Consider the following 12,500-nt stretch of genomic DNA (forward strand, 5'->3'; position numbering starts at 1 on the left):
GAAAGTGGATGGACTGCTGGCATAACTTTTGTTAATAATGATAGTGACTTCTGAGCTTTGGCACAGAGCAGTGAGTGGGTTTGCTGTGGTACTGGGGCAGTGTGGGTCAGGTGGGCTGGGATTTCTGTGGTGCGGGGGTGCCAGCAGGGGGCGCCGTGCTGGAAGGCCACCCCTGCCGACACAGGATTTGATGAGATACTTCAGGTGGGAAATGGTCACTTGTGAGGGTTGAGGTCTCTTCCATTTGCTGCAGCTGGCTGGAGAAAGGCATAAATCCTGTCTGTTTTACACAGAGGTGTGAAATAGTTTAATATGAGGAATAGGCTACTCTTAATAAGCTTTCCAGGTTTTATGCATGAAGTTTCTGTCACTAAAAAAAGGGGAAAAATCGATCCTTGCACTGCTCCTTTGTTTTTCTGGTTAGGATGAATTTGATTTTTTTTTTTTTTGAACTCGTTACTGTTGCATTGATATGGCCAAGATCAGTGTGTGGTATGATCCTCAGTGCCAGCCATACTCATCCTGATGTGTACTGATACTGTATTAATATAGTAGGGTTAATATCTCTGTTTTGTAATAAAGTACATCTTAAACCAGTAAGGTACTCTGTTTACGTATTAATAATGTAAGTCAGTTGGTAGAGGCAAATCAAGTTGAAGGTGAGAATGTGTTTTGAAAAGTATAAAAATATCTACAAAAGTGAAAGTACAAAAATACCTGATAGATGCAGTTTAGCTTCATAAATAATAATGGTTGGTGTTCCTGTGCACAATCCAGATTTACAGAGGATAACTGCTTATACCTCTTTGTACTTTCATTGTCAACCTTAATTCACACACAATATAAATAGCTGGAGTTTATGCATGTGACTTAGCAAAACAGTGAATCAAGTCAAATATGTTCTCAGAGGCACCTAGTAAACAAAAAGGAGTTTTTGTTCACTTTGCTGGATTTTGCTTGAAGGCAGCACACTCTGAAAAGCCATTCAGGTTCTGTTTCCATAAAAGTAACATCAGATCCTAGCTTCGGTTCTCTACTGAATGATACAAGGGAAGAAGGTGCTTGGTGTCCCTTTATATCTGATCTTTTGCTATGCAGGAAAAAAGAAAAGTGTTCTGTTTTTCAGTTAAATAGCCTCTGAGTGTAAGAGTTGAGAAGTGTTGCGATTGACGGGGCAGTTTTTCAGCCTTTTTGAGGGCAGGGTTGGTGTTAAATTGGATTCTGTGGCATTTGTCAGCTTTTGAATGGTTCCAGTCATTGTTGGCTGGCTAGTTAAGTGTATTAGAAGTTTCCCAAGTTGTCGAGGAGTGATATGCAGGGGTACTAGCAAAATATGGATGTGGAGCTCAGTTGAAAATCTTGGGTCTACCACTTGTGTTAGTTACATGTGCATGGAGAGGCTGCTGTAAGACCTCTTAGAAATGCTGAACTCTTGGTCCTAGCCACTTTAACATTCTAGTATTTTAACAGGTGGTCTTTTCTGATACTACCTGTAATCTTCTGATGTGTATACAACTCGTTTTCCAGCTTTCTGGACTTCTAGAATAGGGGTTTTTCAGTAATTTCCCATCTTTTTCCCAAAGGTTTGTTTTTCCTATTCAGGACTCTGAAGTATAGCAAAAATGAGAGTAAAAATCTCTGCATTGCCTGTAGGCTTCTGAGTAATAAGAGGCAGCTATGATTGTTTTGTAAATACCCAAACTGCAGTAGAGAATAAACTGACCTGTCTTCAGGCTCCAGCAGTTGGTGTAATATATTTTGCATACAATTCGTAGTTGTGTGGCTGTTGTATCATCCACAGTCATTATAACAACTTAGTGTAAAACTACACTAAAAAGTTTGGATACAGTTGGCTTACCCTATTAATTAACCGGAAGAAATCTTGCTATTTAAAAGGTTGAAACCTCAATTTTGTTTATGCATTTTTATACCACTTAAAAAAGGGTATCTTCCCCTAAATTGTGTTTGTAATACCATTGGGGCTGTGCTTGAGACAAAAAATGGAGTGATGATGTGGCCTGATACTGAGAAGACTTAGAGATATGAACAGTAGTTAATTTTATGTCCAGTACTTAATCCATTATGATTAAACCTTGCTGGTTAAGTAGAAATGACATCCCAAATATACATTCACACAGACACTGACTATGAGAAGTCTAATTTCTTTTTTTTTCTAACTCTAGACATTTTTTCCCTGTCAACATGCTTCTGTTTACCTTCTGGCTTATACTGTTTCGAGTTAAGAATTATAGCACCAGTTGTGTGCTTTTGCACACGTGTTCAGTTTTCCCTTCTATTTCATATGAAGTTGTTAGATTTTAGTTTTTCAAAAGATTTCTTTATTGTGGTTACTGTAGACTTGTGAGCTGAAGCTTGTAGGAGAGCATACTGAAAACTATAGTAGCATATGGTGCGTTTTTGACTAGTGCAAGTGTAAGCTTGATCAAAGTACGAGTGCAGGTGAGTTGTTCAAATATGCCACTGAAGCAGTTTGCGAGCTATGCATAGCAGTACAACTTGCCGTTTGCTGCTGGAAATAAACTAAATTTGCTGGGGAAAGTTTAAGTGACTAAATGACAAGACAGACCTTATGCATGCTTTGACCTGTTTGTGAGTAGGTTCTTGTAGGACTTAGTGGGTTTTTTGTTTTGGTTGGTTTTTTTTAGCTATTTATTATAATGTCCAGAGGGTAGTAATATCTCTGTTACTGACTTCGAGCATTGATTCAGTGGTGACAGGAGGGGGAAGCAGTGTGCTGACAGAGCTGATTTGGTAGCCTGTTTTGACACTTTATTCATTATGTCTAATCTGAGTTTATGGATGGTATGCAAACTACTTAAAACCCACCAACTTTATATTCAAGAGCATCTTATTTAAGACTATTTTGTCTGTGTTTAGAGAAACATTCAATGAAAAGTAATATTTAATGTATTGTGGTATGAAAAAACTACTGGAAACTATTGTCAATTTGGAATTGCAATATGGTATTTTAATTTTTTTTTAAAGTTACGAAATACAATTTTGTTGCCATAAGTTGTATGAGGCTCTTCTTGGATTAAATGTGAGGCCAAACGTGTCTTAGACTTCAACAGGAACAGACAGATAGTATCTGCTATTATCCATGTAGAATAGAGTATTTCAGCTGGAAGGGACCTACGATAATCATCTGGTCCAACTTCCTGACCACTTCAGGGCTGACCAAAAAGTAAAGCGTGTTATTAAGGACGTTGTCCAAATGCCTCTTAAACACTGACAGACTTAGGACATTGACTACCTCTCTAGGAAGCCTGTTCCAGTGTTTGACCAACCTCTCAGTAAAAAAATGGTTCCTAATGTAGACTTCAGTTACTGAAGAATCAGTTTGTGTCTTGTTTCCAGACTAATAACCTGTCAGCTTTTCTAAAGGTGTTTCTTTAAAGGATTTTTCCTGAGCTGCTGTTGTCTGTTTCTTCATTAATATGTATAAGAATGTTTATTCGTGTTCATAAATATATTATATATAGTCTTCTGTGCAGCTGTTTCCTACTTTAAAATCAACTATTCCTCTGCCACATGGGCAACAGATACAGAGATAGAAGTGTTTTCTGTATCCTACTGTGTTGCAAGACATAATTAGTTGGAAAGATGCCAGTCCAGATCCTTTTCATGTGTACAGTTCTCCTTTAGCTAACTTTTGGTACAATTGTCTGGCTTTGAACTTTTTCAGTTGTGCAGGTTTTGTTTGCAAAGGATAAATATAAATAAATAAATAAACACCTTCACCCTGATTTTAGTGCACAAAGCAAGAAGTGATGTTGGAGAACTTGCTTACGCAGGAAGGTTTAGTTTACCACCAAACACAAAATAACTCCTAGAATAAATAGCTAGTTTAAAATTTTAAAAGCTTTCCTACTACTTGTCAATAAGATGTTGACCACGAAATGCATTTTCCTAGCTAAAGAACTGTCTGTTGCAGGGCTTCCAGCTGGAAAGGGGTTGATGTACCACCAGTTGACCTCCCTGCTGCTTATTTGGATGATGCATGTCTGTATCTGCATCTCAGTGAAAGGCAGTTTTTGTCAACAGATGTCTACAGTAATACTTTTTTTTTTTCCTTAAACTGCTGACTTGTTCAGGGTGCCTTCTAAACAACCTGTTATGGGAGAAGCATTTGAACAGAAGTCTTAGGATTTCAAGTCAGTAGAAGGTTCTTCTTGCTGTTTACTATCTTTGCGTGTGTAATCTATGTGCTTTGAAAAGTATTTCCCAATTGCTCTTGCACATTTGGTGGAGAAGACATGATCGCGGCTCTCTCTAGTTTTGTTAACTGTGGAACTTCAGAAGGGAATCTGACTTGAATCGTAACTTCCGTCTTGTATTACACACGATTCAAGAATTAATAAATGCAATCTGTAGAGGACCTTGCATTTTTCTTTTTCCCACCGTGTTGTGGAGGGGAAAGGGAGCCTTAACCTTGATGATTTGGACATAAGATTTACCTTTCATGGTTCTGCATGAAAAAGTCTTGAAAGAAACATACTGAAAAGAATCTTGAACAAGAAGGGAAGTATAATTGTTGGCTGCAATTGTGAGGATATTTTAGAGAGCATGGGTATACTTCAGAACAGTTGAATCTATTCAAAAGAGTATTTTAAGTCCCAAACAATTTAATATGTTACCAAATGCTGTGTTTGCAAAAGTAAAATGCTTGGTATGCTGCTGTTGGAGGGTAGTGAAAATTGTCTGTAACTGATGATTGTCCGATTGTTTCTCTTTCAGTACAACAACCATGAAATTCGTTCTGGAAAACACATTGGTGTATGCATCTCTGTTGCCAATAATAGGCTTTTTGTTGGTTCTATTCCTAAGAGTAAAACCAAGGAGCAAATTGTTGAAGAATTTAGCAAAGTAACAGGTAAGTCAGTAATTATGTATTGTAGAGCTGGAGAGATGTCAAACATGATCAGTGATGAACTCTCTTCACCATCTTTTGGCTTACTGAATGATGGCACAAATGTTTCCAAATGAAGACCATTTAGTGTTTGTCCTGACTTTAGGTGTTGGGGTTTTTTTTATACTGTTGCTGTGCTGAGGACTGAAATATCTGTGATTAGACTAGATGTGTGGTTCGAAGTATAACCTAGAGAATAAGCATGTAACGTTTAAAAAAGCCATTCAAAGAAATAGATGGTTTAATTTTTTCAATACTAATGGATATTTTAAACTCTTCAAGGCAAAGCTAATGCAAGTTGGAGAATGTAATTAGTTCTGTGCTTCATAATTCTTAGTGCTTTGATAAGGATCTCTTTTTGGTAATGGCTTATAAACTGGCAAAAGTTACATCTGATGGCTTGCTCTCTTACTGAATGATATACTCTTAAGTTCCTTGGAGCAACACTGAAACTTTTTAGATGTCTTAAAATCATGCAAGTTTGACCTCTTGTTTAGATATCCATGGAAAAAACACGTGCTGATAGGTAGTGTGACTTACAGGTTTGAGAGGAGAGCCCGACAAACCACAACTTTAGCTGCCCTTATCTTTTCTCCATTCAGTTAGAGGAAAGGTACTTTTCCATAGCTACTAAGCTTTCTTCAGTTAATAAAATGGATCCTAAGTCAGGATAGTCTGGTATCTTGCTTTGTGCACTAAAATCTCTCTGAAAATGTTGCTGCTGAAGTTAGGGGAACTTTAATATGTTGATGGTCTCAAAAGTCTAGTATGTTCATGCCTTTTTGGAGCTACTTGTCAGATGCGTACTTAACAAAGATAATCCCTACTTCGTAATACAAACTCATGTATTGAAGCCATAACAAATAAATATTCTTCTTAATTTCAGAGGGTCTTACAGATGTCATATTGTATCATCAGCCTGATGACAAGAAAAAGAACCGCGGTTTCTGTTTCCTTGAATATGAAGATCACAAAACTGCTGCTCAAGCCAGACGTAGGTTAATGAGCGGCAAAGTGAAAGTCTGGGGAAATGTTGTTACAGTTGAATGGGCTGATCCTATAGAAGACCCAGATCCTGAAGTCATGGCAAAGGTAATAAAGCTGTAAGGCACCGTAATGCATTTAAAGTGCTTTGTTCAAAAGTAAGTACTTCCTGACATTAGTCTAAGTTTAAATAGCATCTTTCAGTCTTCTTGACAGAGGTGTTGTAGGTGAGGTGATAAGAAGATGAATACGCTCTAGAATGGATGAGGACTTAAAAACTACTAGCTGATGTTATTTTGTGCTCCCAACGCTGAATGTTGAATGTAACTCTTGCCAAAAATGACACATAGGCCTGATGTACTTAATTTCACATCTGGAAGTGATGGTGACTCTGAAAGTTAAAATGGGTTTATAGCTTAATATTTGGAAGGACAGGAATCTAGGTAGGACCGCAGAACAAGCCTTAATTCTTTTTAACCCTGGAACTGGAACATGTCAGTAATAACCACATGTTAAGTTGCCTTTAGCAACCACATGTCAAAGTTGCCTTTAGCAGTTACTTCTGAGATGTTAGGTAGTTACATTGTATTTGGAACTCTGTTTAATTTGGGGGGGAGTTAATTCCTTCAAATGCTAAGACTAGTAATATTTTGGACTTTGAATATGTTAGTGAAACTGAACTCTGAAATGTTAACATTTGGAAGTACATTGTAGCAGTTGTTTTATATGTGTGATATTTTTGCCAGAAACTAATTACCTGAATTTTTTTCCATCAGGTAATGCCCAACCCTGTTTTTTTCAGTTATGTTGTGTAGCTGAGTTGTTTAATGGAAACTCCTAGCTAGCCCATATCCTTATCTCTTTCTCTTTGCTTGCTTTTTGTCTGTGCTTTTACTCTCATCTGAGACACGTCACTTGCTGGAGTCCTACTTTGATGGACCTAGTAAGATAGCTTGGCTGGGATCTCCTCTTTGGTGAGCCATAAGGGAAAAGGGTTGGGGTGGGGGCTCATTTTAGGGAAAAAGCTGCTTTTGTAATACAGGTATTACAGAAGCTTTTGGACTACCCTGCCTGCAGACTTTTTTTTTAACCCAGCATCATAGACTGTCAGCAGCAGGGAAGAGTCTTGCAGGTAAAATTTGTCAAAGGTGGCACTTCCTAAATACTGCGTTCTATCTATCTGTTCAGTTTTTTGGCTCAAAAGAGAAGAGACGTAATCCAGCAAACTGTACAAATAAATTAGCAGGAGCTTCTGCTGATGTGACTGAGTAAGTGAGCAGGAAGTGATAGCGGACATAATCAGGTATCTCTTCTACAGAAGTTTACAGATGTGGGGAGTGAAAGACTAAAGAAGGTAAAGCTTGATAGTGGTTTGCCCCATTTAATATGGAGTTGTTTGAATGTGTTAGTGCTTTGTATTGTTTGTATTTGAAATGTGATTTTAAAAGGGAAGAAACATTAATATGGAGAATGTGCAGAAAATCAGCTTGTATACTTCTAGTGTCATATGCCAGAGGTTGGTCATGGAGCTTGGGTTAAGATGCACGAAAAAGTGTGAGACTGAATGAGAATCCTGAAAAAGTAGAGAAGGTCTGTCTTTACTTTCTGTTGTTTATTGTTGTCTTTCTCTTAAGAGAGCCTCTGCACTGCAGCTGCAGTCAGTAATCTCCCAGATGTGAGCTGCAGGTTGGCTGTCATGGCCACTGAGCACTGTCAATTAGGTGCAAAGATAGAGCTATTGACCCTTTTGGTCTAACACATTCCTCTGGTAGGAGGCGCTGGAGGAAACACTGAGGAGGAGTAGGAGGTTGCTTTTATCAAAATAATCATCTGATCGGTGGTTTTCTTGTCAAGACTGCTGGAAAAGCAAGTCCATAAGAGCAAACTATGGGAAAGACAAATTCACCTTTATAGCCGGGAGGTCAGCAGCGTTGTTCTAAATACCTCACAGCAGCAGCATGTCATTTCATCAATATGGTTTAAACTTCTGAGCTTACTTGAGCCATTTTCTTTTTTCTTCCTGGCTGTTGCTTAAATGTTGTGGAGAGTACTGTATTGGGTGCATACTTAAAATTTAAATGGGCTGTTACCTTAAATATGAAGTACCATGAGCATGATGAGGTAGAAACCTAGCTTTTGAAGCTACAGGAGATTAATGCCTGTACTGATAGATCAGAGTATAATTGGTTAAGTAATTGATTTCTGGTCCAAAGTGAACTTTTTTCCAGCTTCCAGTAGCTGTGTTGATAGCTTAATTTCTCCAAAGTGTTATTTTGATACCTCTTACACTTGTAGTGCAGATAAATTTCTTAATGTTTTACTTAAATTCTGTAGCATGGCTGAGGCTACAGAGGACATTCTGGAGTGGCAGGTTAAGCAGCTAAATAAAGTCTTATGCTTGTGGCTGCCTGGTAGATTACAAGACAAGAGACAGGGGTAGTAATCGCTGGAGAATGTGGCAATGAAGTCAATTGTTTGAGCTGTAGGTAAGAGGAGGAAAAGGAGAAGTTCCCAGAAGTTTTGGAAGTAGTATAATCTTAAGCGGATTTGAAAGCAGATTCTGTCTTCATGACAGATTACTGCTGCTGATGCTTTATGGATCCATAGTGTTAAAATCTGTGAGCTGTAGTGAAGAGGACTTCCTTGCCCCCTACTCCCCTTTCCTCTTTAGATTGCTTAAATGGAGTAAAAAGGTGTTCATCTTCTCTCAACTTATGCTTTAACCTGCCTTCTAGCTTCGACATCTTTGACTGGTACAGCTATGTTTTTAACCTGTAACACAAGCGAAGGTGTTAAGAAAATTGTAGCTGGTAAGAAATAAATGGATTTGCCTACACTGGAAAAAAATTAAATTAGTTGCTTTTTAGTCCTTTAAAGATGTTGTGTTGGTGCATCTTGTAACAGAAGAGCGATTATTTTTTGAGGTTCTTAATCATGTCTTCTGACACTATATCAGTCTTTGTGGATTTATTAGTGATGGCTACTTAGGCCTCCTCATGAGCTTCTAGTTTTCATCCTTTCCTAAAGTACAAGAATAAGGAACATTTGTTTGAAAGTTAGTGCGGTTTTTTAAACCATTGATTGCATTGCAGAGCTTCCTGTAATTAATTTTCATGAAATAATGTTGAGGTAGCAGTGAGGACAGTTTACTAAAAATGGTTATTACATATGGGTTACAAGAGATAAAGGTTGTTCTTCCCGTGAAGACATGTAGGAGAGGTTTAACACAGGATAGGAAGCAACTTCCTTCATGGCGCTTGCTGATTCTCAGATTATAAAAGCCATAGCAAGAATATTGCCAAAGACTGTGGATATGGTAGGTCAGGTTTATGATCTGTTGTATCACTTATTCCAGACTGCATCCCATCCTAGCTCAGCTAGCAAATGAGACAAAGGTCTATGAGAGTCTATCCTGTTCATTTGTGACTTAATTAGACAGTAATTCATGTGAAAAGGTTGTCTGAGTTTGTTGAGTTCCCATATGTGGCGGGAGTAGAGATTATAGCTCTGCTTCAGAAATTGAAGCATGCTTTGTTTGGTCCCTTCAGACCCTGTGTTCTTTGTGTTGACCTTCAGGGTTAGGAGTGGGAAGTCTGCGCTGCCGTGTACTGTGTTCACTTTTTGTCATCAGCTAGTTTGAAACCACAGGTAGCAGAGGAGATGGGAGCAGAAGTTGCAGGTCCTTGCAGCTGATGTGCGGCTGTGTTGTAGGAAGAGCCGTTTTTGGCAGTAGGAGGTGACAGGACTGTCAGGGCACAGTGGCAGTGCGTGGGACAGACTCTGCCCAGCAAGTCAAAGAGGTTTGTGAATTGTGAGAGTGTAAGGATGACACCATGTAAACATGCTGGTGTGCAGTCATTTAGTGCAGCCTTGCAGTGGGAGCAAGGACAAGTCTTTGAATACTAACAGGTCACAAACATGTGATTCCTGGTGTCCAGTGTACATTGTCTGCTATGTTAAATAAGAGTCTAGTTTAAGCGTTTGGCAGACTGCTCCATATTTTCTTTTATCATAAGCAGTTGGTGGTTGATTAAACTTTATATTGATGATTTAGTCACTATCGGGCAGTTAAAAGCGCCTATCTCAATAGCTGAAAGAACCAACCTCTCTGATTTTATAAGCTGTATAGCAGCCTTTGCATGCTTTAGGGTGCTGGGGGAGGGAATAAACTTTCGGAGTTATTTGGAGGTGGTGTTCCTCAAGGAAGGGGCACAGTTTGACTTGGGAGAATGTCCAAGGTTGACCTGGGAGGTGGCCTTAGTATCCTCTTCTGTCAGCTTTCTCTCTTCTAGCTGTGGATTCAGGTCACTGAGTATCCCTCAGGCAAGCACAGTCCTCCTGACACTGGGTATTGGGTGTAGCTGTAGCATGGGAGCCACAAGTTAAGCAGCTTGAGAGCTGCAGGCCTGTCACCTCTGACCTAGATATTCTAGCGATGACTGTTCTGCAAATACCTGAGCAAAAACCTGGCTGCACAGCGAAATGTTTTGATAAGTTATTTTGTGTGTAACCAATCCTGGTTGCCTTCTCTTAAGTTAGAAGGTGTTCTATGTTGAAAATGACTGCTGCTAGGATTCTTCTAAACATTAACACTAAACCGGATTGACTTTCAGGATAGTAATACTTACGTAATCATGTTTGAAAACAGTTAATATTTCTATCATTTGGGGAATTCTGGAGCTAACTTATGCTGTACGAATATATAAATATTGTATTCATGTGTATGTATAAAAAATGCTGTACATAAAATGTAATGATATTTTCAGTGCTGCCAGTAGCAGTGACTTGCAAAACTTAATTGTGTGTCTTGGAATCAGATCATACTTTTAAGTATTATTTATTTATTTATTAATTTTTAGGTAAAAGTTTTGTTTGTACGCAATCTTGCCAATACTGTAACAGAGGAGATACTAGAAAAGGCCTTCAGTCAATTTGGAAAGCTAGAGCGAGTGAAGAAGCTAAAAGACTATGCTTTCATTCATTTTGATGAGCGGGATGGTGCTGTAAAGGTAAGTGGAGAGGACTGTAACTGTCTGTGTGTAAGTAGTGACTAAATGGAACAGTTGGAAGCAGTCTACTTCTTTTAACTTGAAAAAAAAGCTCTGTCTGGAGAAAGGCAGTTCATTGTCGCTGTGTTGTGGTTTAACCCGGATTACTTTGTCCTGTCAGGGTGTCTTGTAGGAAGATGCAGCTGCTAGCTTAAAAAGTGGATCTTAGATGCATCTATCCTAAGTAATTCTACTGATTAGTATCTAAGATAGTTATGTGTTATCATTTGAAACTAAGTCCCAGAAGTTGAATAATTCTTCTCACCAAATCATTGGTAGAATCTAAAGCAGGTTCTCTAGGGTGGGTGATTAAAAACTCATGTAGTCTTAATTTCCAGGAAAAGAATTACTTCCCTTTTTAAGGTATGGAATAAGCACCTTTTCTTTTTGATGAGAGGTGCTGGACAATTATCATTCCTGAATTTTGCTAGCCTGGTCTTGGGTGTTTTTTCTCCTGTTGTCAGTTGTTAGGGAAAGTGTAATTCCTCTCCTGTCTGAAGTGTATCTATTTTTTATGTTCTGTGGGAGGATGCAGGATACAAGGAGATTCAGTTTTTCTTGCTCACCCAGATGTCTTAAAGCAGATGCTTAGGGAGACGGTGGAAAGAGCCTTTTCATAGGATATGTATCCCATCAAGGCTTAGCTATATGAAGTCCCTAAAAGTGGTATAATCTTTAGCATTCCCCTGCTTGAATTTAACTTGTAGCAATTACTGTGACCCACGGGATGTGTGTGCGTGTGTGTTGGTGGGTTTTCTGTGTAGGATTGTTTTGTTTTGTTGGCAGTTTGTTGGGTTGTTTGGGTTTTTTTTGTAACCAGAATGAGACAAATTCTAAATTTTGGTTTCTAGTTTAAAAAGAAAGTTACACTTATTACAAGTAAAATAAAGGAATAAAAACGTACACTGATCTCTAACTTTAGTAGTGTTTGCATGTGTGTTGACATTAGAAATTTTTTCCCTTATTGCAAAATCTGTACTTTCAGAGGACAGTTCTGTCATTTCGTTAATTGAAACAGCTTGCAAAGGTTGAAGCCTATTTACAGTTTTGAGTGGAAGATTTCTAAACTGATACAGGCAGTCCTGGCTTTGAGAGCCGAGTTAAGAGGAAATGTCTAACTCTGGAACCCACAATACTATGCTGTCTGATTATTTTAACTTCCTTTTTTTACCTTTATATTGTTACTTTAGCTCTGGATAACAAATTTTAAAATGCGTGCTCTAAAAGATAGAATAAAATTAATAACTTCAGATATGCTTAGAAGTATATTTAAAGTCTGGTTAATTCCTTCAGGCAATGGAAGAAATGAATGGCAAAGATTTAGAGGGAGAAAACATTGAAATTGTTTTTGCTAAGCCACCAGATCAAAAAAGGAAAGAACGGAAAGCTCAGAGACAAGCGGCTAAAAATCAGATGTAAGTGTAAATGCATGCACATATGTTGTATTACTTCTGCAAGACATGTACACTCCTACAGAATTAGAACTTCTTTAGTAGGTATTCTATAGTGTGTACAGGTTTTCTGGCTTCTCTGAAAAT

General features: G+C 38.3%; 1 protein-coding gene across 7 annotated transcripts in view; it reads left to right on the plus strand.

Annotated features, from left to right (window-relative positions):
- SYNCRIP (synaptotagmin binding, cytoplasmic RNA interacting protein) overlaps positions 1-12,500 on the plus strand; it is a 23,626-nt gene that overhangs the window by 3,771 nt on the left and 7,355 nt on the right. For 5 of the 7 annotated variants that reach the window (XM_010183973.1, XM_010183974.1, XM_010183970.1 and 2 more), the window contains 4 exons: positions 4,759-4,894; positions 5,817-6,022; positions 10,774-10,923; positions 12,256-12,377. In XM_010183973.1, coding sequence (XP_010182275.1) covers positions 4,759-4,894; positions 5,817-6,022; positions 10,774-10,923; positions 12,256-12,377 — 614 coding nt within the window. The remainder of the gene's footprint in view (positions 1-4,758; positions 4,895-5,816; positions 6,023-10,773; positions 10,924-12,255; positions 12,378-12,500) is intronic. The other 2 variants (XM_010183975.1, XM_010183971.1) reach the window with 1 other exon arrangement.

This window comes from Mesitornis unicolor, unplaced genomic scaffold (genome assembly GCF_000695765.1).
Source record: "Mesitornis unicolor isolate BGI_N332 unplaced genomic scaffold, ASM69576v1 scaffold46354, whole genome shotgun sequence".
Taxonomy (NCBI): Eukaryota; Metazoa; Chordata; class Aves; order Mesitornithiformes; family Mesitornithidae; genus Mesitornis; species Mesitornis unicolor.